Raw genomic sequence first — 24,515 nt, 5'->3', positions numbered from 1 at the left:
AGGACAAGACACTACATTAAAAAAAACAACTCCAGGAAGAGTAGGAACCAACAGATTCCAAGCATTTCATTTTAATTCTGAAAAATGCCAGATCCAGAATCTAGACAGTTTGACAGCAAGAAGAAATTCTACATTTGATATGTCTCTGACAGCTTGCTTCTGTCGGCTGAAAATTGTTCACAAGTTTCTCTAAAAAATCTAAAATTTTTGTTTTAAATTTCTTCCCTTTGTAAAAGGGATGTGAAGAAGATAACATCAACAAATTTAACATGGAATTTTACTCAACTAACCTTCAAAATGTGTGTGAATTTGACAGTGCCAACAGTCTATTCCAATGCTTTGAGCTCACTAAGGACTAATGCCTTTCAATTTGCAGCAAAACTATTTTCACACTGACAGCAACATTTAACAGAAAAATGCCCCAAACTTTAAATACACATCTGGATCCTTTCAAATAAAGGACATTTTTTAAAAAATCCTAAAAGCAGCTATTTCCACTACCACAATCCAACAATATTTTGGCTTCTGATTTAAATAATAAAACACATATAAGTGCAGTTCTAGTTTAAATTTAACCAGATGTTGCAAAATACCATCACTATGGATTCAGCAATGGCTAACTTTTACAATACTTAAAGGGGCACCAGCTTACTAAAATATTTTAAGCATTTTTCTTTTGTTAACCAAGGTAATGCAATGGGTAAATAGCCCTGACAGACATTAAGTCACTGATGCATGATGTCATTACATTAAAAAAGGTGCCGATCCCCTCAATTCCCTCCTCAAATGAGTTTTATTTAAATGTCCCCATATAGGATTCATTATTGACAAATGCATCATACATATAATATATAAATAGGTATTATAGGGGAATTTATATGCATTGAATTGCCACACAATCCTTAATGCTGTAAAGGAGAAGAATATCCATATACTTACAGATGTGTGTATGCATGATCTCAATATTCTTTCATTATTTTAAAACTCCATGGCCAGATCGCCCCTTAATCTCATTTTAGGGAATATAACTCATCTCCTAACCTACCTCAATGTATTAATCCCAGATATCACTCTGGACTGTGACCAAGGTAAACTATCCCCTTTTGACCCTGTTTGTATCCTTTGACATGGCTAACCAAACCATCCTCCTCCAATGCCTTTCCACTGTTGTCCACCTGGTTCCATTATCGTCTATCTAATCATAACCAAAGAATCACCATCAATGGCTTCTCTGCCTGCCCGCACGCTGTTACCTCCGGTGTCCCATAAGGATCGGCCTCCTCCTGTTTCTCATCTACATATTGCCCGTCGGCGATGTCCTCCGAAAAAACATCAGGTTCCACATATACATTGACGACACCCAGCTCTACCTCACCAACACCTTCACTCTCTTCAGTCCCCAATACAAGCTCCATTTCCTAGCCACAGGCTCCATCCCTCTCCCTGGCAATTGTCTTAGGCTGAACTAGACTGTTCGTAACTTTTGTACTGTATTTGACTCCGAGATGATCATCTAACCACACACCCTCGTCATTAGAATTAGAATTAGAATATTACAGCGCAGTACAGGCCCTTCGGCCCTCGATGTTGCGCCGATCATCTGACCTACACTATTCCATTTACATCCATATGTCTATCCAATGACCACTTAAATGCCCTTAAAGTTGGCGAGTCTACTACTGTTGCAGGCAGGGCGTTCCACGCCCCTACTACTCTCTGCGTAAAGAAACTACCTCTGACATCTGTCCTATATCTTTCACCCCTCAACTTAAAGCTATGTCCCCTCGTGTTTGCCATCCTCATCCGAGGAAAAAGACTCTCACTATCCACCCTATCTAACCCTCTGATTATCTTGTATGTCTCTATTAAGTCACCTCTCCTCCTCCTTCTCTCCAACGAAAACAACCCCAAGTCCCTCAGCCTTTCCTCGTAAGACCTTCCTTCCATACCAGGCAACATCCTAGTAAATCTCCTCTGCACCCTTTCCAAAGCTTCGACATCCTTCCTATAATGCGGTGACCAGAACTGCACGCAATACTCCAGGTGCGGCCTCACCAGAGTTTTGTACAGCTGCATCATGACCCTGTGGCTCTGAAACGCGATCCCCCTACTAATAAAGGCTAACACACCATATGCCTTCTTAACAGCCCTATTAACCTGGGTAGCAACTTTCAGGGATTTATGTACCTGGATACCAAGATCTCTCTGCTCAACTACACTACCAAGAATCTTCCCATTAGCCCAGTACTCTGCATTGCTGTTACTCCTTCCAAAGTGAATCACCTCACACTTCTCCGCATTAAACTCCATTTGCCATCTCTCAGCCCAGCTCTGCAGCCTATCTATGTCCCTCTGTACCCTACAACACCCTTCGACACTATCCACAACTCCACCGACCTTCGTGTCATCCGCAAATTTACTAACCCACCCTTCTACACCCTCATCCAGGTCGTTTATAAAAATGACAAACAGCAGTGGCCCCAAAACAGAACCTTGCGGTACACCACTAGTAACTAAACTCCAGGATGAACATTTGCCATCAACCACCACCCTCTGTCTTCTTTCAGCTAGCCAATTTCTGATCCAAAGCTCTAAATCACCTTCAACCCCATACTTCCGTATTTTCTGCAATAGCCTACCGTGGGGAACCTTATCAAACGCCTTACTGAAATCCATATACACCACATCCACGGCTTTACCCTCATCCACCTGTTTGGTCACCTTCTCGAAAAACTCAATAAGGTTTGTGAGGCACGACCTACCTTTCACAAAACCGTGCTGACTATCGCAAATGAACTTATTCTTTTCAAGATGATTATAAATCCTGTCTCTTATAACCTTTTCCAACATTTTACCCACAACCGAAGTAAGGCTCACAGGTCTATAATTACCAGGGCTGTCTCTACTCCCCTTCTTGAACAAGGGGACAACATTTGCTATCCTCCAGTCCTCCGGCACTACTCCTGTCGACAATGACGACTTAAAGATCAACAACAACGGCTCTGCAATCTCCTCCCTGGCTTCCCAGAGAATCCTAGGATAAATCCCATCTGGCCCAGGGGACTTATCTATTTTCACTCTTTCCAAAATTGTTAACACCTCCTCCTTGTGAATCTCAATCCCATCTAGCCTAGTAGGCTGTATCTCAGTAATCTCCTCGGCAACATTTTCTTTCTCTACTGTAAATACTGACGAAAAATATTCATTTAACGCTTCCCCTATCTCCTCTGATTCCGCACACAACTTCCCACTACTATCCTTGATTGGCCCTGTTCTAACTCCTATCATTCGTTTATTCCTGATATACCTATAGAAAGCCTTAGGGTTTTCTTTGATCCTATCCGCCAATGACTTCTCGTGTCCTCTCCTTGCTCTTCTTAGCCCTCCCTTTAGATCCTTCCTGGCTAGCTTGTAACTCTCAAGCGCCCTAACTGAGCCTTCACGTCTCATCCTAACATAAGCCGCCCTCTTCCTCTTGACAAGCGCTTCAACTTCTTGAGTAAACCACGGCTCCCTTGCTCGACAACTTCCTCCCTGCCTGACAGGTACATACTTATCAAGGACACGCATTAGCTGCTCCTTGAATAAGCTCCACATTTCGTTTGTGCCCATCCCTTGCAGTTTCCTTCCCCATCCTACACATCCTAAATCTTGCCTAATCGCGTCATAATTTCCTTTCCCCCAGCTATAATTCTTGCCCTGCGGTATATACCTGTCCCTGCCCATCGCTAAGGTAAACCTAACCGAATTGTGATCACTATCGCCAAAGTGCTCACCTACATCTAAATCAAACACCTGGCCGGGTTCATTACCCAGTACCAAATCCAATGTGGCATCGCCCCTGGTTGGCCTGTCCACATACTGTGTCAGAAAACCCTCCTGCACACACTGGACAAAAACAGACCCATCTAAAAGTACTCGAACTATAGTATTTCCAGTCAATATTTGGAAAGTTAAAGTCCCCCATAACCACTACCCTGTTACTCTCGCTCCTGTCGAGAATCATCTTCGCTATCCTTTCCTCTACATCTCTGGAACTATTCGGAGGTCTATAGAAAACTCCCAACAGGATGACCTCTCCTCTCCTGTTTCTAACCTCGGCCCAGACTACCTCAGTAGACGAGTCCTCAAACGTCCTTTCTGCCGCTGTAATACTTTCCTTAATTAACAATGCCACACCCCCCACTCTTTTACCCTCTTCTCTGTTCTTTCTGAAACATCTAAATCCCGGAACCTGCAACATCCATTCCTGCCCCTGCTCTACCCATGTCTCCGAAATGGCCACAACATCAGGATCCCAGGTACCAACCCATGCTGCAAGCTCACCCACCTTATTCCGGATGCTCCTGGCGTTGAAGTAGACACACTTTAAACCAAGTTCTTGCTTGCCAGTGCCCTCTTGCGTCCCTGTAACCTTATCCCCTACCTCACTACTCTCAACAGCCTGTACACTGGCACTGCAATTTAGGTTCCCATTCCCCTGCTGATTTAGTTTAAACCCCCCCGAAGAGCACTAACAAATCTCCCCCCCAGGATATTGGTACCCCTCTGGTTCAGGTGAAGACCATCCTGTTTGTAGAGGTCCCACCTACCCCAGAAAGAGCCCCAATTATCCAGGAAACCAAAACCCTCCCTCCTACACCATCCCTGCAGCCACGTGTTCAACTCCTCTCTCTCCCTATTCCTCTCTTCACTAGCACGTGGCACAGGCAACAACCCAGAGATAACAACTCTGGTTGTTCTCGCTCTAAGCTTCCACCCTAGCTCCCTGAATTTCTGCTTAGGAGGAGGGTGGGTGGGAGACACTACACGTGTAGTGTCTCGGGTACTGCCACTGCCCAAATAAATAGTTTTCCCCTACCCAGCAGTCCCCGGTCCTCCGAAACAAAAAAGGGATTAACTTGTAACTTACTGAAATTGACCGCTCAGCTGAAAGTCCGCTCCGCACCCCGTTCTATCAAGGCTGCTCCTCGCAAAAGACAAAGATTTTAAAACTGCCCAAATAAATAGTTTTCCCCTACCCAGCAGTCCCCGGTCCTCCGAAACAAAAAAGGGATTAACTTGTAACTTACTGAAATTGACCGCTCAGCTGAAAGTCCGCTCCGCACCCCGTTCTATCAAGGCTGCTCCTCGCAAAAGACAAAGATTTTAAAACTGCCCAAATAAATAGTTTTCCCCTACCCAGCAGTCCCCGGTCCTCCGAAACAAAAAAGGGATTAACTTGTAACTTACTGAAATTGACCGCTCAGCTGAAAGTCCGCTCCGCACCCCGTTCTATCAAGGCTGCTCCTCGCAAAAGACAAAGATTTTAAAACTGCCCAAATAAATAGTTTTCCCCTACCCAGCAGTCCCCGGTCCTCCGAAACAAAAAAGGGATTAACTTGTAACTTAATCATCACGAAGACTGCCTATTTCCACCTCCATAACAACGCCCGACTGTGCCCCTGCCTCAGTTCAACTGCTGTTGAAACTCTTTTCCATACCTTTATCCGGCTGTATTTCATTTTCCCGCCCAAAAAAAACTGCTTCCTTGATCTGGCGCTCGGCAATCACGTGGCGGGGGCGGCCTCGGTGACGCCATCAACTACGTCGCCTGTTTCTGCGCAGGCTCTGGTGCCATTTTTAAAGGGCTGCCAGGCCAGCGTTGTCAGATCAAAGTTGACCTTGTCCACGCGCCCCCCCAACTGAACAAAAAATAGAGTTTGAACCCCACCCCTCCCCCCCCACCAACTACATCAGAAAAACCCAATTACCCCTTTTCCATCCCAAATGCACTAAGGGCAGAGTTGAACCCGTTGACCGCCTCCAACTGACCTAGTGCAGAGTTCATCTCTTTTCTCCCCCCCCTCCCCCCCACCCAAACTACACTGACATTGCAGAGCTGACCTCTTTTCCCCTCCCCCACCCCACCACTTCACCACAAATGCAGAGTTCCCCTGGACAGGAAAACGAAGGCGCAGGAGTGCCGCACGCGCTCAGAAGATCAGGAACTGCCGGTAAGATCGCGCCAGCTTCCACATAAATGTATTTAAATAGCTGATTTTAATATTCAAATTCGGGTCCTGCCGCAGAGCGGTGGATGTATCGCCATGGAGCTCCCCCACCACCACCGGGAAGGTGGGGCCCGGCATTCGCAGCATTAGGCTCCGTGGTGGGCCGCTGCGATCTTCCAGCCACCTTCCACCCCCCCACCCCCCACCCCCCCGCCACGGAGCCAGGCACTGGGAGCTCAACAAAATCCAGCCTATTATTTCTACATTTGACTATCCCAATGCACTACTGGCTGTTCTCCAATTTTCCACACTCTATAAGCTTAAAGTCATCCAAAATTCTGCTGCCCATATACCAATTTGCATCAATTCCTGTTCACCCATTACCCTTGTGCTCACTGTCCTCGTTTCCAATCCCCTCCAAACCCCTTTTTTTGATTCTTTCATGGGATGTGGGCATCACTGGCTAGGCCAGCATTTGTTGCCCATCCCTAACTGCCCTTGAGAAAGTTGTGGTGAGCCACCTTCTTGAACTGCTGCAGTCCATCTAGTGCAGATACTCCCATAATGCTGTTATAGGAAGGGAATTCCAGGATTTTGACCCGCGACAGTGAACAAACGTTGATATAGTTCCAAGTCAGGATGGTGTGTGGCTTGGAGGGGAACTTGCAGTGGTGGTGTTCCCATGCATCTGCTGCCCTTGTCCTTCTAGGTGGTAGAGGTCACGGGTTTGGAAAACCTACCTCTGACCAAGATTTGGTCACCTGCCCTAATATCTCCTTCCATGGCTCAGCTTCAAATTTTGGTCGATAACCCTCCTGTGAAGCGCCTTGGGAAGTTTTACTACATTATTGTTGCTGGACCTTCCAAAGGATGTGTGAGGCATCCAAAACTGAACTGAATTCCATCTAATGTTTGACCAGTGTTCTGTATAATTGAAGCAGCACTCCTTTACTTCCATATTCTACACTACCCAGCATGCCTTTGGCCTTTTCGATCTGTTCTTGCAACTACCTTATAGTTAGTAATGATTTATGTACGACCCTAAAATCTTTGTTCATTTACCATCTTTCCCACTCCCTTGCGCTGAGTTCATCATAGGTTTGCTAGCATGATAACGGCTGCTAATCAAATGACTTTACTTGGATCATACGGTTCTACAAAAAGCTTGGAAAATTTCACTCAGCTAGACTGGCATCATTTTGCCTTGCATACCAAAGGGAGTAGTGCAGCCTTACAACACATATACCCCTCCACACTCATAGCAACATGCAACTAAAGTTGTGACCAACCAGTAATTTGATGGATATTACCCAAAAAGTCACAAGAGTAATAGGTCGAAGTTGCATTAATCATTTATAAACTGTTCAGACAACTAGTTGGCCTGTGTAACGGGAACTCAGATGATCTCCCTGCTTAAAATCATCAAGAAGCACAAGATTTATGAGTAAAAATAAATTTTCTTTTCCTCATACGGACATACGAATTAAGAGCAGGAGTTGGCCACTCGGGCCCTAGAGCCTGTTCTGCATTCAATAAGTTCATGGCTGAACTGAATACTCCACATTTCCACCTACCCCCGATAACCTTTCACCCCCTTGCTTATAAAGAATCTATCTACTTCTGCCTTAAAAATATTCAAAGACTCTGCTTCCACTGCCTTTTGAGGAAGAGAATTCCAAAGACTCACACCCCTCAGAGTAAAAATTTCTCATCTGTCTTAAATGGGCGACCCTTATTTTTAAACAGTGACCTCTGGTTCTAGAAACATCCTTTCCACATCCACCCTGCCAAGACCCCTCAGGATCTTATATGTTTCAATCAAGTCACCTCTTGCTCTTCTAAATTCCAGGAAGTGTTTTGTTGCTGTGGCTTCAATTACAAATACCAACCAGCTGCCAAGACCATAAGAAATGGCATGGCTGGATAAGAAAATGGCAGCACTCATGTACACAGGTTCATGGTCCTTTTTGTGTTTGAAATGAACCAATTTAATCAAACTACTGAATCTGGATAACATGCTTGGAACTTAGTACAATGCAGATTCTTATATAAGGGGTAGCAGTGAAAAAATGTCTCCTTTTATAACTTTCAAAAGCACATGGTAGTGCAGGTAATTAATGAATTTCCAAATATAGAGTTGATGTTAAGCAGCAGCTAACCCCAAAAAGGTATAAATTTCTTTCTCTGGTTTCCTAGTGCCCTCCGTGCTTCCTACTTCAACCAGAAGGATGGAATGGTCTAGGCCTTGGAATTCTCATTTTTCCCCTAATATTTCACCAATGTCGCATCGGAGTCACAATTACATGCATTTAAACTGAACCTTTAGTTTAATTAAATATGAAACTTTTATATACATTACTATTTCTGTTGTGTGGTCACTGCAATGACAAAGAAAACAATCGTTTTGCCACTATTTAGGAGCACAGTTTAATGCAAATATCAGTCAGTCAGTCAGTGCCTTTTAGGTAGCCTATGCCTGAATGATGGGGAGCAAAGTTGGAGGGGGTTGGGTGGGGGAGGGGGCCCATACTAAGGCAATCGATATGACCATAACTATCCTGAGGTCTAGATCAAAGCTATTAAAGCATATTTATTATTCACACATTCACTAAAATCTCATTTTCAGTCATTATGAATAATTTAATGAGGTTTCGTTTAAGGCCAGTTTGTGATTAAATACTCTCTGAAACTGCCGACAATCCAGCTCAAATGTAACCAGATTCTGTAACGCCAGCATCAGACCTGACAGGCAGATTGGATTTGTGAGATGCAAGAACAGCATTCTCTTTTCCCTTACTGCAGCCATTCACTGGACTGAACCATGGACACACAAGCTGTTTAAAAGATCAACCAATTAAGTGTATGTGCCAGTAATGCTAAAAATGGTGCTGCAGCAATGGCCAATACTCACCGCATTGCTCTCAGTGCAATCTTGTACGCCAACTCAGCATCATGAGGTAGGAGAGACGTGAAGAGATACTTGGCAAAGGTGTGCATTGGAACGCTCTCGCGGTAGATTATTTCACCCAGGCCGCTATAGGGCCCACCTACAGACGAAAGCAAATATTAACCTCGGCAAATACACAAACAAGTCAGAAACAAATGTGATTAACCTCATGTTTAGTTTAGAGATACAGCACTGAAACAGGCCCTTCGGCCCACCGAGTCTGTGCCGACCATCAACCACCCATTTATACTAATCCTACACTAATCCCATATTCCTACCATATCCCCACCTGTCCCTATATATCCCTACCACCTACCTATACTAGGGGCAATTTATAATGGCCAATTAACCTATCAACCTGCAAGTCTTTGGCATGTGGGAGGAAACCAGAGCACCCGGAGGAAACCCACGCAGACACAGGGAGAACTTACAAACTCCACACAGGCAGTACCCAGAATTGAACCCGGGTCGCTGGAGCTGTGAGGCTGCGGTGCTAACCACTGCGCCACTGTACACTGCCCTCAGCCATTTCTAGGACACAAGGGGCTCAATTTTAAGTCTGTGTAAGTGAATGGGTTTTTTAGTGAGTTACAGATCAGTCCATAGGTGAGTAAAGTCTTAGCCTACCCACAAGAAGGAATTTATGAAAGATTGGAGAGATACTAGAGCAGGCTGCAGAGGTCGCAACCTGTTCATCCGAGGTTATGACTGGAAAACGGTATTAATGAGTCAGAAAGCAGGTATGATAATAAGTACAAGGTTTTGCATTTCTGTTAAACCAATCAGATCCCTATTCCAACTGACGAATATTTACTAGAAAGAGCAAACGGAAGATTTAAATTATGCAATTTTCCCAACACATAAGCTCAATCTGCTACAAAAATGAGCATTTTTGGCATTTTATTTAAATTCCCATAGCAGCTATTGTGTGTATAATCTATTTATACTTTGTTTCCCTTTAATACAAGTTATACTCCAGAGACTTGAGCACATAATCCAGACCATCACTGTTGGAGATGCAGTCTTTCAGATGAGATGTCTGCCCTCTCAAGTGGAGGTAAAAGATCCCAAGGTACTATTCAAGCAAGAGTAGGGGAGTTCTCCCATTCTCTTGGCCAATATTTATCCCTCAAACAACATTATCTCATTGCTGTTTGTGGGACCTTGCTGTGCACAAATTGACTGCCATGTTTCCTACATTATAACAGTGACTACACTTAGAAAATATTAAATTGTAAAGCACTTTGAGACCTCCGGAGGTCGTGAAAGGTGCTATATAAATGCAAGTTCTTTCTTTAACGTAATTTACATTTAATTTAAAGACCAATACCATTTCATGTAGTCCATTTCTCCAGCAGTCCTAAAAGTCATTCTGTGCCTGAAGCAGCAGGCATGCAATCTTCTAGGCCTACTCTGTAACATCTACTAAGTGCATGGGAGAATGAGTTGGCTGTTAAGTTTTTCTTTGCTCCTTCTGGCTGGGGATCATTAGCAGTCTTTGTGATCTCACTGCATGAGCATACCAGGCTACAAGTCCTGCCTTGGCAGAGCCAAGGATGCTATCTCAAATGTATCCTCCTGATGACATAGCATATCATGTATATTTGAACACAAGCAGTATGCATTACAAAAAGTTTATTTTGAAACATAGAACAATTGGAGAGTTTTGCATAAAGTAGGGAGCAGTAGGATAGTTAAATGACCCAGGTTCCAGTTAAATTAACCAAAACAGGATTTACGGAGACAACTGTGTGAATTTCAAAAATTCGTCACTCCAGTTCTGAAAATTTCTCAAAACTACTTCCCTTCCAAAGGGGGAAAATGTCAAAAATAATTAAGAATGTGATAACTAACATAAAATGAATTGCACAATCTTTCTCATGGGTAAGAGAATAGTAACCCATCCCTACCCAATGAATTCAAATTGTTATTTCTCAAAGGCCACAATTTGTCTGGATTTAAGGTAGTGCAACAAACAAGACATCCCAGTATGTTAGAAAGGTTAGATTAGTGTTTGTTTCCATAATTCACCCTGCAGCAAGTTCCCAATCTCAGCACTGCCACCAGGGGTGATGCCAGGCAGAGACAAGGTACTGTGGCAAACAGATTGAAGGAAAACATTAAGTACACATAGAGCAAAGCAGTAATTGTGAAGATTAAGTTGAATCTGTTTAAAATTAAATTACCTTCTAACAGGAAGACTGCTTGTTTTCTGAAAATTTTCACCAGCATGTCATCTAATTCTACCTCCTGCAGCTTTGCGATCAGCTGCTCTTCATTGCGACACACTTTCTCCTGGGCATACAAGCCATCGGGCATTATTCGCTGCTGGCCCAATCCAATCAGGGCTATTTCAACAGCTAGTGTTAAATAAGATTCCCCATCTTCCAGGAACATGTGGGCCGGTAAATGTTGGTACTCCAGCAATTTTAACTGCCCCATGGTTTCTGTGAACAACAATCACATGATTACATTAAATGTATTGTATTGAACAAAATCCATTTAAAATGCAACAGCTACATATTCTTTAAATGGTAAACAAAGTCTACTGTGGAACTAAGCCCACCTGTATTAAGCTAACTAATCTCAGCCAGGGTTGCTGCAACTGTTGGCCTCAGTGCCCATGGGATTATACCCTAGTACGACTCAACACCTCCAGTAAAGGAGGAAGTAAATGCATATCAGTTCAAATTTTAAAAAGTTTCAAAAAAGCATTTCATACACTAAAAAAGTTCTGCATTGGCATTCTTACATCAGTCAAAAAAAGTGCATTCCACATTGGTAATTGATATTTTCGACCAAAGAAATTTCATGTAAGTCTGCAGTGTTAGACACTTACAAATTCCATGAGCAGCACCCACCTCAGCTGAAACAAATGACTAGGTTTAAACTTGATTCAGGTTATTTTCATCAATTATCAACAATCCCAGTTCACATAGGCTGATGATGCAGAACTGAGACAAAGAAAAAGGATTGTATAATCTGGGAGCATAGATGGCAAAACATCCATTTCCCCACAAGGTAGGATGTACATGTAATGAAACTGAGCCGCCAATCAGATCTGCGAGTCACTGTCAATAGGGCTTAGTTATTTCTCAGTCAGGCCACTAGAGGGATCCCAAAAGGTGAAGAAAAAAGGAAAACTGAGTACACACAATCTTGTCCAAGGAACTTGAGAGACCTGATTGCCAAGCAGTAATAAAATATGTTACAGGGCATTCTACAGACCAGACTCTGTTCCCTACTACCCACACACCACCCTTCCCCAAGGGTGTGGATGAAGATAGTTCCCGCTAGGCTCAGGACTTTTCAGTAATAGCAGCCCTTTATACACCTGTGACTACACTTCAGAAGTACTTCACTGGCTGCAATGCACTTTGGAACATCCTGAGCTCATGAAAGACACTATATAAATATAAGCCTTTACACTTGCAGGATCTATATTCGGAAGGAGTGTAACCACAACATTAACTGAATGCATCATAAACTGAGTGGGAAGTTGAGAAGTTCGAGTGTGGGAATTTGATGCAGAGGGGGAAGGAGGTGCTGCTTTTTTGCCTTAATGCCTAAGGTGGTTTGTATAAGCTTGAAGCAGTAAGTATTTAAAACTAGGAACATATAACTAATACTTTATTAAATTAATTTAAACTGGTTAAATTAGTTTAAGAACTTAAAAATAAACCAAATGAATTAATTGCATAAAACATTAATTAAACATATAAAACAAGGTTAGATAGAGATGGAAGTGCAGGAGGTGTGCTGCACCTGCAGTATGATCCCAGGCAACTACATCTGTTTTTTTAAGTGTCTGCAACTCGAGAAACTTCGGTTGGCTATCAGGGACAAGAGGATATGGTTGAAACTCAAGCAGGTAAGGGAACTCCAGATGGGGTGGTGAAACAGCCTTGGCCTGTGATACTGTCCAACAGGTGTGATGTTATTACTACTGGTGCGGATGAGGCCAAAGATTGCAAGGAGGATGAGCAAATGGACATGGCACCTGGTACAGAAGGCTACTTAAGTGAGGGAAGTGGAAAGAAATGTGCTTGTAACAGGAGATAATATAGTTGGGGGGGGAGGCGGCCGAGGGGGGCGGGATACTGTTCTCTACAGCCACAACTGTGAGCCCCGAAGGCTGTGTTGCCTGCCTGGTGCCAGGGTTAAGGACCTACTTGTGGATGGAGAAAGAACTTGGAGAAAGAGGGGTGGATACAGTTGTTGTGGTCTACATAGGAAGAACTAGCAATGAGGTTCTGCTGAACGAGTTTACGGAGCTATGATGCAAATTAAAAAGCGCAACCTCAAAAAGTAATAATCTCTGGATTATTACCTGGGCAAACTTAAATTGCCAGAGACACAAACAGATTAAAGGGTTAAATGTGTGGCTGAAGGAGTGGTGTGGGAGGCGGAGGCTTTGTTTCACGAACACTGGTACCAGTACTGGGCAAACAGAGAGCTGTTCCGTTGAGCCGGACTCAACCTAAACCAGCTGGGACCAATGCCCTAGTGAATCAAACTACTAAGGTGGGAGATAGGGCTTTAAATTAATAAGGGAAAGGTGGGAGAGGGTTCAGTTAGGAGTAAATTTAAGTTTGAAGAGAAGTCAAGGCTATAGAGCAGGAAGGAACAGAGTTTAATAATGGTAAGAGGCGACATCAGGGAAAACAGTAAAAAATTATAGGCACTGTATCTGATTGCATGAAACAAGATGGATGAATTAATGACATAAATAGAGATAAATGGGTTTGGTAAATGGGCATTGCTGAGACATAGTTGCAGGGTGACCAATGTTGGGAACTAAATATTCCAGGAAATGTGAATGTTAGAAAATCTCGCCAAAACAGAAAAGGAGGAGGTGGGGTAGCCCTGCTAACAAAGGATGAGATAATTGCAGTAGAGAGAATTTTAGCCGAGAAAATCAATGAGTGGAGCTAGGAAATTAAGGACACGAAGCACTGGTGGGAGCAGTTTATAGGCACCCTAACAGTAATCATAGTGTTGGATAAAGTATAAATCAGGAAATTAGAGGAACATATAACAAGTGAAATGCAATCATCATGATGGACTTTAATCTTCATTTAAATTGCGCAAACTAAATCGGCAAAAGTAGCTTGGAGGACGAGTTCATGGAATGCATTCAGGACAGTTTTCTCCAATAATGCATCAAGGAACCAAATAGGCAACAGGCTATTTTAAATCTAGTATTGTGTAACAAGACAGGGTAAATGAGTAATCTTACAGTAAAGGATCCTCTGGGGAGGAGTGATCATAATATGTTGGAACTTCACATGAAGTTTGAGAGTGATGTTAAGTCCAAAAATAAGGTCTTAAATTTAAATAAAACCAATTAGAGGTATGGGGGCAAGTTGGCTGAGATAGCTTGGGAAATTAGATTAAAGATTATGACAGTAGATAAGCAATGGCAAACATTTAAAGAAATAATTCAGAATTCTAAATGAATATACATTCCCTAAGGAATAAAAGAAACTTCACTGGAAAAGTGTACAGCCATGGCTAACTAGAGAATTTAGGGATAGTATTAAATTGAAAGACAATGCCACTCCCAAAAAGAGTAGTAAGCTTGAGGATTGGGAGGCTTTTAAAAAAAAAATCAGCCAAGGATGACCTAAAATATTGATGAGGGAGAAAATAGAATGAGAATAAACTAGCAAGAAATATAAAAACAGATCAGAGCAAAAAGGAAGAGATTAGTGAAAGCAAACATGAAGTCCCTTACAGACAGTGACAGGAGAAATTATAATGGGGAATAAAGAAATGGCAGAGGCATTGAACAAATATTTTGTGTCTGTCTTCATAGTAGAAGACATTGAACATATTGTAAATTGCGGGGAACCAAGGGTCTAATGTGAGTGAGGAACTTCAAGTAATTTCTTTTGGGCCTCCTTATCTCGAGAGACAATGGATACGCGCCTGGAGGTGGTCAGTGGTTTGTGAAGCAGCGCCTGGAGTGGCTATAAAGGCCAATTCTGGAGTGACAGGCTCTTCCACAGGTGCTGCAGAGAAATTTGTTTGTTGGGGCTGTTGCACAGTTGGCTCTCCCCTTGCGCCTCTGTCTTTTTTCCTGCCAACTACTAAGTCTCTTCGACTCGCCACAATTTAGCCCTGTCTTTATGGCTGCCCGCCAGCTCTGGCGAATGCTGGCAACTGACTCCCACGACTTGTGATCAATGTCACACGATTTCATGTCGCGTTTGCAGACGTCTTTATAACGGAGACATGGACGGCCGGTGGGTCTGATACCAGTGGCGAGCTCGCTGTACAATGTGTCTTTGGGGATCCTGCCATCTTCCATGCGGCTCACATGGCCAAGCCATCTCAAGCGCCGCTGACTCAGTAGTGTGTATAAGCTGGGGATGTTGGCCGCTTCAAGGACTTCTGTGTTGGAGATATAGTCCTGCCACCTGATGCCAAGTATTCTCCGAAGGCAGCGAAGATGGAATGAATTGAGACGTCGCTCTTGGCTGGCATACGTTGTCCAGGCCTCGCTGCCGTAGAGCAAGGTACTGAGGACACAGGCCTGATACACTCGGACTTTTGTGTTCCGTGTCAGTGCGCCATTTTCCCACACTCTCTTGGCCAGTCTGAACATAGCAGTGGAAGCCTTACCCATGCGCTTGTTGATTTCTGCATCTAGAGACAGGTTACTGGTGATAGTTGAGCCTAGGTAGGTGAACTCTTGAACCACTTCCAGAGCGTGGTCGCCAATATTGATGGATGGAGCATTTCTGACATCCTGCCCCATGATGTTCGTTTTCTTGAGGCTGATGGTTAGGCCAAATTCATTGCAGGCAGACGCAAACCTGTCGATGAGACTCTGCAGGCATTCTTCAGTGTGAGATGTTAAAGCAGCATCGTCAGCAAAGAGGAGTTCTCTGATGAGGACTTTCCGTACTTTGGACTTCGCTCTTAGACGGGCAAGGTTGAACAACCTGCCCCCTGATCTTGTGTGGAGGAAAATTCCTTCTTCAGAGGATTTGAACGCATGTGAAAGCAGCAGGGAGAAGAAAATCCCAAAAAGTGTGGGTGCGAGAACACAGCCCTGTTTCACACCACTCAGGATAGGAAAGGGCTCTGATGAGGAGCCACCATGTTGAATTGTGCCTTTCATATTGTCATGGAATGAGGTGATGATACTTAGTAGCTTTGGTGGACATCCGATCTTTTCTAGTAGTCTGAAGAGACCACGTCTGCTGACGAGGTCAAAGGCTTTGGTGAGATCAATGAAAGCAATGTAGAGGGGCATCTGTTGTTCACGGCATTTCTCCTGTATCTGACGAAGGGAGAACAGCATGTCAATAGTCGATCTCTCTGCACGAAAGCCACACTGTGCCTCAGGGTAGACGCGCTCGGCCAGCTTCTGGAGCCTGTTTAGAGCGACTCGAGCAAAGACTTTCCCCACTATGCTGAGCAGGGAGATTCCACGGTAGTTGTTGCAGTCACCGCGGTCACCTTTGTTTTTATAGAGGGTGATGATGTTGGCATAATAATAATTATTATTATAATAAAAACATTGGAGAAATTAAAGGGGCTAAAAGCCCAACAAATCTCTGGTCCAGACAACCTGCACCCTAGGGTTTTAAAAAAGGTGGCTGCCGAGACAGTGGATGCATTGGTTTTAATGTTCCAGAATTCCATAGATTCCCATGGATTGAACACTACTCTTCAAGAAAGAAGGGAAAACAGAGAACTATGGGCCAGTTAGCCTGACATCAGTCATAGGGAAAATGCTAGAATTTATTATTAGACACGTACCAGAGCGCTTGGAAAATAATAAAAGGATTTGGCCGAATCAACAGGGTTTTATGAATGGGAAACCATGTTTGGCAAATCTATTAGATAAGGGGATGTAGCATATATAGTTCATGAGAGGCATTTGGTAAGATACCACACAAGAGGTTACCACCAATGTTCCCACTAACTTCTGTTTTCTGTGTGCGACTGGTTTGCAGCACTGCATGGTCCCTTTAATATTAACGCATAGGTGCATCTTAAAGGGAACATTGCTGGCGCGCGGCCTGTTTCTTCCCTGTGTGATACGTTCCTGATTGCTGCGTAGCAGAGCAGAAATATTGGTTATTATACAAGACGAGGGCTCATGAAAATGGGGATAATATATTGCCGTGGATAGAGGATTGGTTAATGGACAGAAAAGGCTTCTTCATCTTCACCCTGCTGAAACCCTGATGTCAGTGCAAATTGTGCCAAAATTATCTATGCACAGCATGAAAATTAAATTTAGAAAGAAAAATGGATTTTAGATCTATTGTTTAGACCCAGGAAACCTGGAGTTTCACATACCTGTAAATTCAGAAAATCCAGAACTTTCATCATCCACTCTGCAAGCATCCATTAGTGTGCTGAAGAGACAGCCAATAGGGTCCAGCGGGTGACCTACCCAGCCTTCAAGATTGGTTATTGTTGTGATTCCTTTGTGAAAAAACTCAGTGTTTATGTGGAAACAATCAGTTGCTACACTTTAACTAGCTAAGCTTCTAACTTTACAAAACAGCGATATTGTAAATACAAGCTTTTTATGTTCCTGCACTTGAACTATACTATAATCTGAACTGATGTGGCTTTGTACTAGTCACTTAAATACATGACACAAAAGAGATCGCCAATTGGTCTCCCTTAGTATCCACAGGGATTCAGTTTAAAAGACAGCTTTCTCCACATCCTCTTAACTCAAGAGTTGAAAAGTAAATATTCATAAAATTGAACCCACTCCCAAAACAATATCTAGCATTGCTATAGTGCCTTTAATGCAGAGAAGCATTATCAAACAAAATTTGACATCGAGAGAGAGAGTGGTAGCAAGAGGGAAAGGTTTAGGGAGGGAATTGAAGACAATTTTTTTTTTTATTCGTTTGTGGGATGTGGGCATTGCTGGCTAGGCCAGCATTTATTGCTTATCCCTAATTGCACTGGAGAAGATGGTGGCGAGTTGCCTTCTTGAACCACTGTAGTCCTTGGGATGTAGGTACACCCACAGTGCTGTTAGGAAGGGAGTTCTAGGATTTTGACCCAGCGACAGTGAAAGAACAGCGATATAGGTCCAAGTCAGGATGGTGTGTGGCTTGGAGGAGAACTTGCAGGTGGTGGTATTCCCATGCATCTGCTGCACTTGTCCTTCTAGGTGGTAGAGGTCATGGGTTTGGAAGGTGCTGTCGAAGAAGCCTCGGTGAATTGCTGCAGTGCATCTTGTAGATGGTACCAAGTGCTGCCACTGTGCTCCAGTGGTGGAGAGAGTGAATGTTGAAGGTGAATGGGGTGCCAAGTGAGCTGATTTGTCCTGGATGATGTCGACCGTCTTGAGTGTTGTTGGAGCTGCACTTATCCAGGTAAGTGAACAGTATTCCATCACACTCCTGACTTGTGCCTTTGTAGATGGTGGACAGGCTTTGGGGAGTCAGGAGGTGGGTTACTCGTCATAGAATTCCTAGCCTCTAATCTGCTCTTGTAGCCACAGCATTTATGTGGCTGGTTCAGTTCAGTTTCTGGCCAATGGTAACCCCCAGGATGTCGATAGTGGGGGATTCAGCAATCGTAATGCCATTGAACATTAAGGGGAGATGATTAGATTCTCTCTTTTTGAAGATGGTCATTGTCTGGCACTTGAGTGGCGTGAATGTTACTTGCCATTTATCAGCCCAAGCCTGGATATTGTCCAGGTCTGGCTGCATCTGGACATGGGCAGCTTCAGTGTCTGAGGAATTGCAAAAGGTACTGAACATTATGCAAACAACAGTGAACATCCACACTTCTGACCTAATAATTGAAGGAAGGTCATTGATAAAGCAGTTGAGGATGGTTGGGCCTAGGACACTACCCTGAGGAACTCTTGCAGTGATGTCCTGGGACTGAGATGATTGACTTCCAACAACTACAACCATCTTCCTTGGTGCTAGGTATGACTCCAACCAGAAGACAGTTTTCCCCAATTCCCATTGACTCCAGTTTTGCTCGGGCTCCTTGATGTCAAGGGCAGTCACTCTCCCCTCACCTCACTTCTGGAGTTCAGCTCTTTTGTGCATGTTTGGACCAAAGCTGAAATGAGGTCAGGAGCTGGGCGGCCCGAGCAAAACCCAAATTGAGTGCCAGTAAGCAGGTTATTGCTGAGCAAATGCTGCTTCATAGCACACTCGAGGACCCCGTCCGTCACTTTGCTGATGATCAACAGTAGACTGACAGGGCAGTAATTAGCTAGGTTGGATTTGTCCTGCTTTTTGTGGAGTGATTAAAATTAGTGATGTGCCAAGAGGCCAGAATTGGAGGAACACAGAGAGTCATTGGGCTGGAGGAAGTTAGAGAGATAGGGAGGGGTGAGGCCATGGAGGGATTTGAAAACAAGGATGAGCATTTTTAAATTGAGACATTGCCTGACCAGGAGCCAATGCAGGTCAGTGAGCATAGGGGTGATGGGTGAACAGGACTTGGTACGAGCTAGGATACTGGCAGAGTTTTGGATGAAATCAAGTTTATGTATGGTGGAAGATAAGAGGCTGACCAGGAGAGCATTGGATTCGTCGAGAGATAATAAACACATGGATGAGGATTTCAGCAACAGATGAGCAGAGACAGTGCTCGAGTCGGGTGATGTTACTGAGGTGGGGGAGCAGACATATGGTGGAAACTCATCGAGGTCAAGTATGACACCAAGGTTGCGAACAGTCTGGATCAGCCTCGGACACTTGCTGGGGAGAGGGATGGAATCTGTCGCGAAGGAACAGAGTTTGTGGCAGGGACCACAGACAATGGCTTCAGTCTTTCCAATATTTAGTAGGGAGTAAATTCCTGCTCCTCCAGTACTTGAGGTCGGACAAGCACTGTGACAAATCCAACAGTGGAGAGGTCGAAAGTGGTGGAGTTGGGTGTCTTCAACCTACATGTGTAACCTGTTGTGTTTCTGGACGACGTTACCAAGGGGCAGCACGTAGATCAGAAATAAGAGGGGCCCAAGGAGCGGACTCCAGAGGTAACAGCGCAGGAGCAGAAAGGCAAGCCACTGTGGGTGATTCTCTGGCTATGATTAGATAGCTAAGAATGGAACCAGGTGAGGGCAATCCCACACAACCAGATGATGGAGGACAGGCATTGAGAGGAGGATGGTCTGGTCAACTATGTCAAAGGCTGATGAGGAGGGATAGTTTACTACAGTCACAGTCACACAGGTCATTTGTGACTCAAAGCATTAAGTTGTAGAAAAGACGATACTTGAAATGCACTATTTACAGCTTTCCCCAGCTTACCTTTCCTCTGTGCCTGGAACACTTCAAGCTGTTTTTGTTGTTGTCGCCTCAGTGTATTGACAATCGCTATTGCTAGCCTCAAGGCTTCTCTGGGATATCCGTGAGATCGCAGTGCATCCACCCGAGCACAAGCTGTAGGGACGTGCTCTAAAATCCCAAGGCAGTGCATAGAAAAGGAATTATAAAAGAAAAAAATACATTAATTTGTGGGACGACTCCATCTGACGATGAATCACGGAAATATTTGTGGCAGAAACTCCATATTTAGAAACCAGCAGTTCAAAACAGGCACTGTATTCATGACCAGGCCTCCAATCTTTTCCCCAATGCCATAGAAACTGGACAAAGGGACAAGTCATGCAAATGTCTTTCCGGTTTAGCCACTTACCGTGCCATAAGGGCCACCCGTGAGAGTCAAACAGTGAATTTTCACTGTCGCCGTGGTAACAGTAGTTTGTGTAGAGGTCACTGCTAATAATGTGCTGTAAATGGTTGTCCTGCCAGTGGAGATCACATGCCTCTATGGCTCGCGTGAACACAGTCCGGTGAGGCCTGTTTGCAGTATCTGTCAGCAAATTGAAAAAGATACATCAAATGTGTGCATTTAAAAAAAAATAAAAACAGCAGCTCACACTAGCAAATGCCCAGCAAATCACTCCATGGTATATTCACTCTCCCTCAATATAGACAGAAAAAAAAGTGTGTTTGCCATGTAATTCCACCAACTTTTCATATATTACAAAGTAATTCATGTATGTGAAACAGTTTGGGGCATTTTGAGAGATGATACATAAATGCAAGTTATTTCTTCTAGCATTGCTAGCCATAGCAGCATTAAAATCAGTGATATAATGTAAAAAGGACAGCTCTGTTGAGAACCAAGTTGGATATCTAAATTAGAGGAACAGCAAGTTGTGTGCATGGGAGCAGGAAGTTACAAAAGTGCACAGACAGACTAAGCAAGTGGGCTAAACTGTAGCAGACAGAATTCAATGTGAGAAAGTTTGAGATCATCCACCTAGAATTGGAGAATATGCTCTTACTGATGAGAGACTAGCAGCTGTGGAGGAGCAAAGAAATTTGGGTGTCTCGGTATCACAAAATCTGGTGCAAAGCTGCAAACAGTAATCAAGGCAGCAATTGGAATGCTAGCCCTAATCTCAAACAGGGATGGATTAGAAAAATGCCGAAGTGATTCTTCAGTTCTAATTGAGATCTTTAAAATGTTAAAGGGATTCAATAGAGTAAATGCAGAGAAACTATTTCCTCTGGTAGAGGAATCGACATGAAGGAGGCAGAATTTTAAAATTGAGCTAGGCTATTCAGAAGTGAAATCGGGAAGCATTTGTTCACAAAGGGGCGTGGAAATCTGGAACTTGCTCCTCCAAAAGGCTGTGGATGCGGGGTCAATTGAAATTTTCAAGACACAGGTAGATAGATCTTTTCTCTTTAGGTAAGTATATCAAGGGATATGGAACAAAGGTGGGTAAATTAAGTTGTGATATAGATCAGCCACCATCCAATAGAATAGCAGAACAGGCTCCAGGGGCTGAATGGCCTACTCCAGTTCCTAGGTTTTAGACCTGTACACAGTTGTTTTCCAAGCAATCAGGAAAGGTGCGCAGGTAGAAATGAAAGCTGGAAATATTAACTTTAAAAATATGTGCGTGTAATTGTTTCTCTGTAGCTGCTGGTACTGTGAAATCTGCACTGCATTGCAAATTGGGCAGATTGCACATTACCAGGAGGTCCACCATATCACTGATCTGTCTCTACTGGATGTAAAATTCTTTATACGGTTTGTGAAAGATCATGGTATGAAGGTCACCTTGTACGAAACTATAAAAATCAAAGGGCTGTCCAAGTGCTGGGTCACAAACATCACAGCCTAATAACAAAAGCCAAACTTATCAACAATTATACACCACAAACATATGTTTATTCCAACTTTTGCAACTACAATAATAAAGTCTTCAAATATTTTCCCTCATAATTTAACTGAAATTTAAATTACCTTAACTGCAAATTAACACACAGTTTTAAAAAACTGATTTAAAACCAGATGCAATTTTTTAAAAATGTATTCGCTAATATTCCTTCTAAAAACATCAACTCCTTGCTGGAGTAGATTTGCCATGGACTCCAGGAACCCTCCTGAACTTGCCCAAGTAGGCATTATTTATGTATCAACCTTGAGGAGCGATTTCATTTCAGGGGCATCATGTCCAAATCCAGTTCTCATAATAAGGACACAAATCCAGGAGTTTCTGGATAACCATCAGGAGATGCAGCCTGAGTCAATTTTACACCACCTCACCCATGTTCATTGCGGATAGTCACAAAATCCCTGCCAGTGCTCCGATGAGATCAAATCTGGGACCTTGTTGGTTTGTACATCTCAAGTGGTCAATGGATAAACCTGCAGAACCACCATCAGAGCTATAAAAGCACGTTTATAGGCTTGAGGAATTATTTGCATTAGAGCATGACCTGTATAACTTGTTACCCAAATAAAGCCTTTGCCCCTACCTTCATCAATTTTTCAAATATTTATCCACTTTGCATTGAAAGATTAGGTTGAATTTTGCATCCACTCAGTTTCTGGGTGTGCATTCCAGGTCCTAAAAACCCGTTGTTTCAATAAACTATTCCAACTGCTCCCTTTTGGTGATAAACTTTCGCTCATGTCCTCCAGTTACTAACTCACTGGCCAGTGAAAATACCATTTCCCTATTTAATTGTCAAAGCCCTCCATAATTTTGTACACTCCTATTGGAGCTTCTCAGAACCTACTGTGCTCTAGGGACAGTCCTGGTTTGTCTCATAACTAAAGCCTCTCAGCCCCACTCCATTTCTACCGCACCACCCCCCCCCCAACTGCCCAACCAATAACCACTATGTGATTGCACATCAACCAGAAAACAATCCTACTGCACTGTAGCTAACTGAACAAGTTCTTCATTTAATCCTCACCTTGGTTAGCATTTGCACCCTGAGGCAAAGCATTGGTTAAATTGGGCAGCTCATTTCCATGGTTTCCATCCTCCCAGGGACAAACATCAACACAGTTCCATTTTTTGAGCTGCTTTAGCCAGCCTGCTTTCTGTTCAGGCTTGCAATGGGGATTTAAGACTATACACATCCACAGAGCACCTAAGAATCCAAAGCAGACAGATAAATTAAAATGACGGCAACAAAATCTCTGTATATTTTTTCTAATACAGCCCATGAAGGTTCTGGAAAACAAACTATAAACTTGAACTTTCATCAGTATTGATAAAGTAAATATCCAGAGGAAACAGTCCCTAGTCACGCAGCTAATTTGCATCAAGTATAAATGGGCCTGTATTGTAGTATTTTGCCATTTCTCATTTCCCTATTGAAATAAACAAGATAAAGTTTCTTCACTAATGGAATTCTAACTTTAAAAATATGCTGCTTAGAAACCAGCTACTCCGATACCAATTTTGTACAGTGCAATACCAAAATAAACCGAAGAGCAAAAGAAATCAAATTGTTTAAACCATTACATTAGCAACTAGATTAGGATGGGAAGGGAGAAGAATGAGAAAACAAACAAAAAGCACCAACATTGATGGATCAGCATAGAAATAGATGTCATATTCATTCTGCTTAGTTCCCAAACTGAACCACGCAGTGTGAGGATTTGAAAGTCTGATGGGCGGGGTTCCAGAGGGTAGAGTTAAGCCACACAAGTGCTGAGCAAAGACCATCTCCAACAAGACAGAATCTAACCATCTCCCCTTGACATTCAACGGCATTACCAATGTCGTATCCCCTACAATCAACATCCTGGGGGGGGGGGGGGGGGGGGGGAGGGGGAGGTTGCTATTGACCAGAAACTGAACTGGACCAGCCACATAAATACTGTGGCTACAAGAGCAGCTCAGAGGCTGGGAATTCTGCATTGAATAACTCACCTCCCGTCTCCCCAATGCCTGCCCACCATCTACAAGGCACAAGTCAGGAATGTGATGGAATACTCTCCATTTGACTGGATGAGTACAGCTCCAACAACACTCAAGAGGCTCAACACTATCCAGGACACAGCAGCCACTTAATTGGAACCCCATCTACCACCTTAAACATTCACTCCCTCCATCACTGGCACACAGTGGGCAGCAGTGTGTACCATCTACAAGATGCAGTGCAGCAACTTCCCAAGGCTCCTTCGACAGCACCTTCCAAATCGGCAACCTCTACCACCTGGAAGGACAAGGGCAGCAGATGCATTGGAACACCACCACCCGCAAGTTCCCCTCCAAGCCATACACCATCTTGACT

The 24,515-nt window shown here is 43.5% G+C and overlaps 1 protein-coding gene across 1 annotated transcript in view; it reads right to left on the bottom strand.

Moving 5' to 3' along the window:
• LOC137371433 (zinc finger SWIM domain-containing protein 6) overlaps window positions 1–24,515 on the bottom strand; it is a 217,058-nt gene that overhangs the window by 47,182 nt on the left and 145,361 nt on the right. Inside the window, exons 5-10 of the mRNA XM_068034024.1 lie at window positions 23,184–23,363; window positions 20,599–20,775; window positions 20,211–20,357; window positions 17,260–17,388; window positions 11,127–11,387; window positions 8,905–9,040 (exon numbers count right to left, since the gene is read on the bottom strand). Coding sequence (XP_067890125.1) covers window positions 8,905–9,040; window positions 11,127–11,387; window positions 17,260–17,388; window positions 20,211–20,357; window positions 20,599–20,775; window positions 23,184–23,363 — 1,030 coding nt within the window. The remainder of the gene's footprint in view (window positions 1–8,904; window positions 9,041–11,126; window positions 11,388–17,259; window positions 17,389–20,210; window positions 20,358–20,598; window positions 20,776–23,183; window positions 23,364–24,515) is intronic.

This window comes from Heterodontus francisci, chromosome 1 (assembly GCF_036365525.1).
Source record: "Heterodontus francisci isolate sHetFra1 chromosome 1, sHetFra1.hap1, whole genome shotgun sequence".
Classification (NCBI taxonomy): domain Eukaryota; kingdom Metazoa; phylum Chordata; class Chondrichthyes; order Heterodontiformes; family Heterodontidae; genus Heterodontus; species Heterodontus francisci.
The sequence above is the reverse complement of the archived record's forward strand: the minus strand, read 5'-3'. Positions and strand labels throughout refer to the sequence as shown.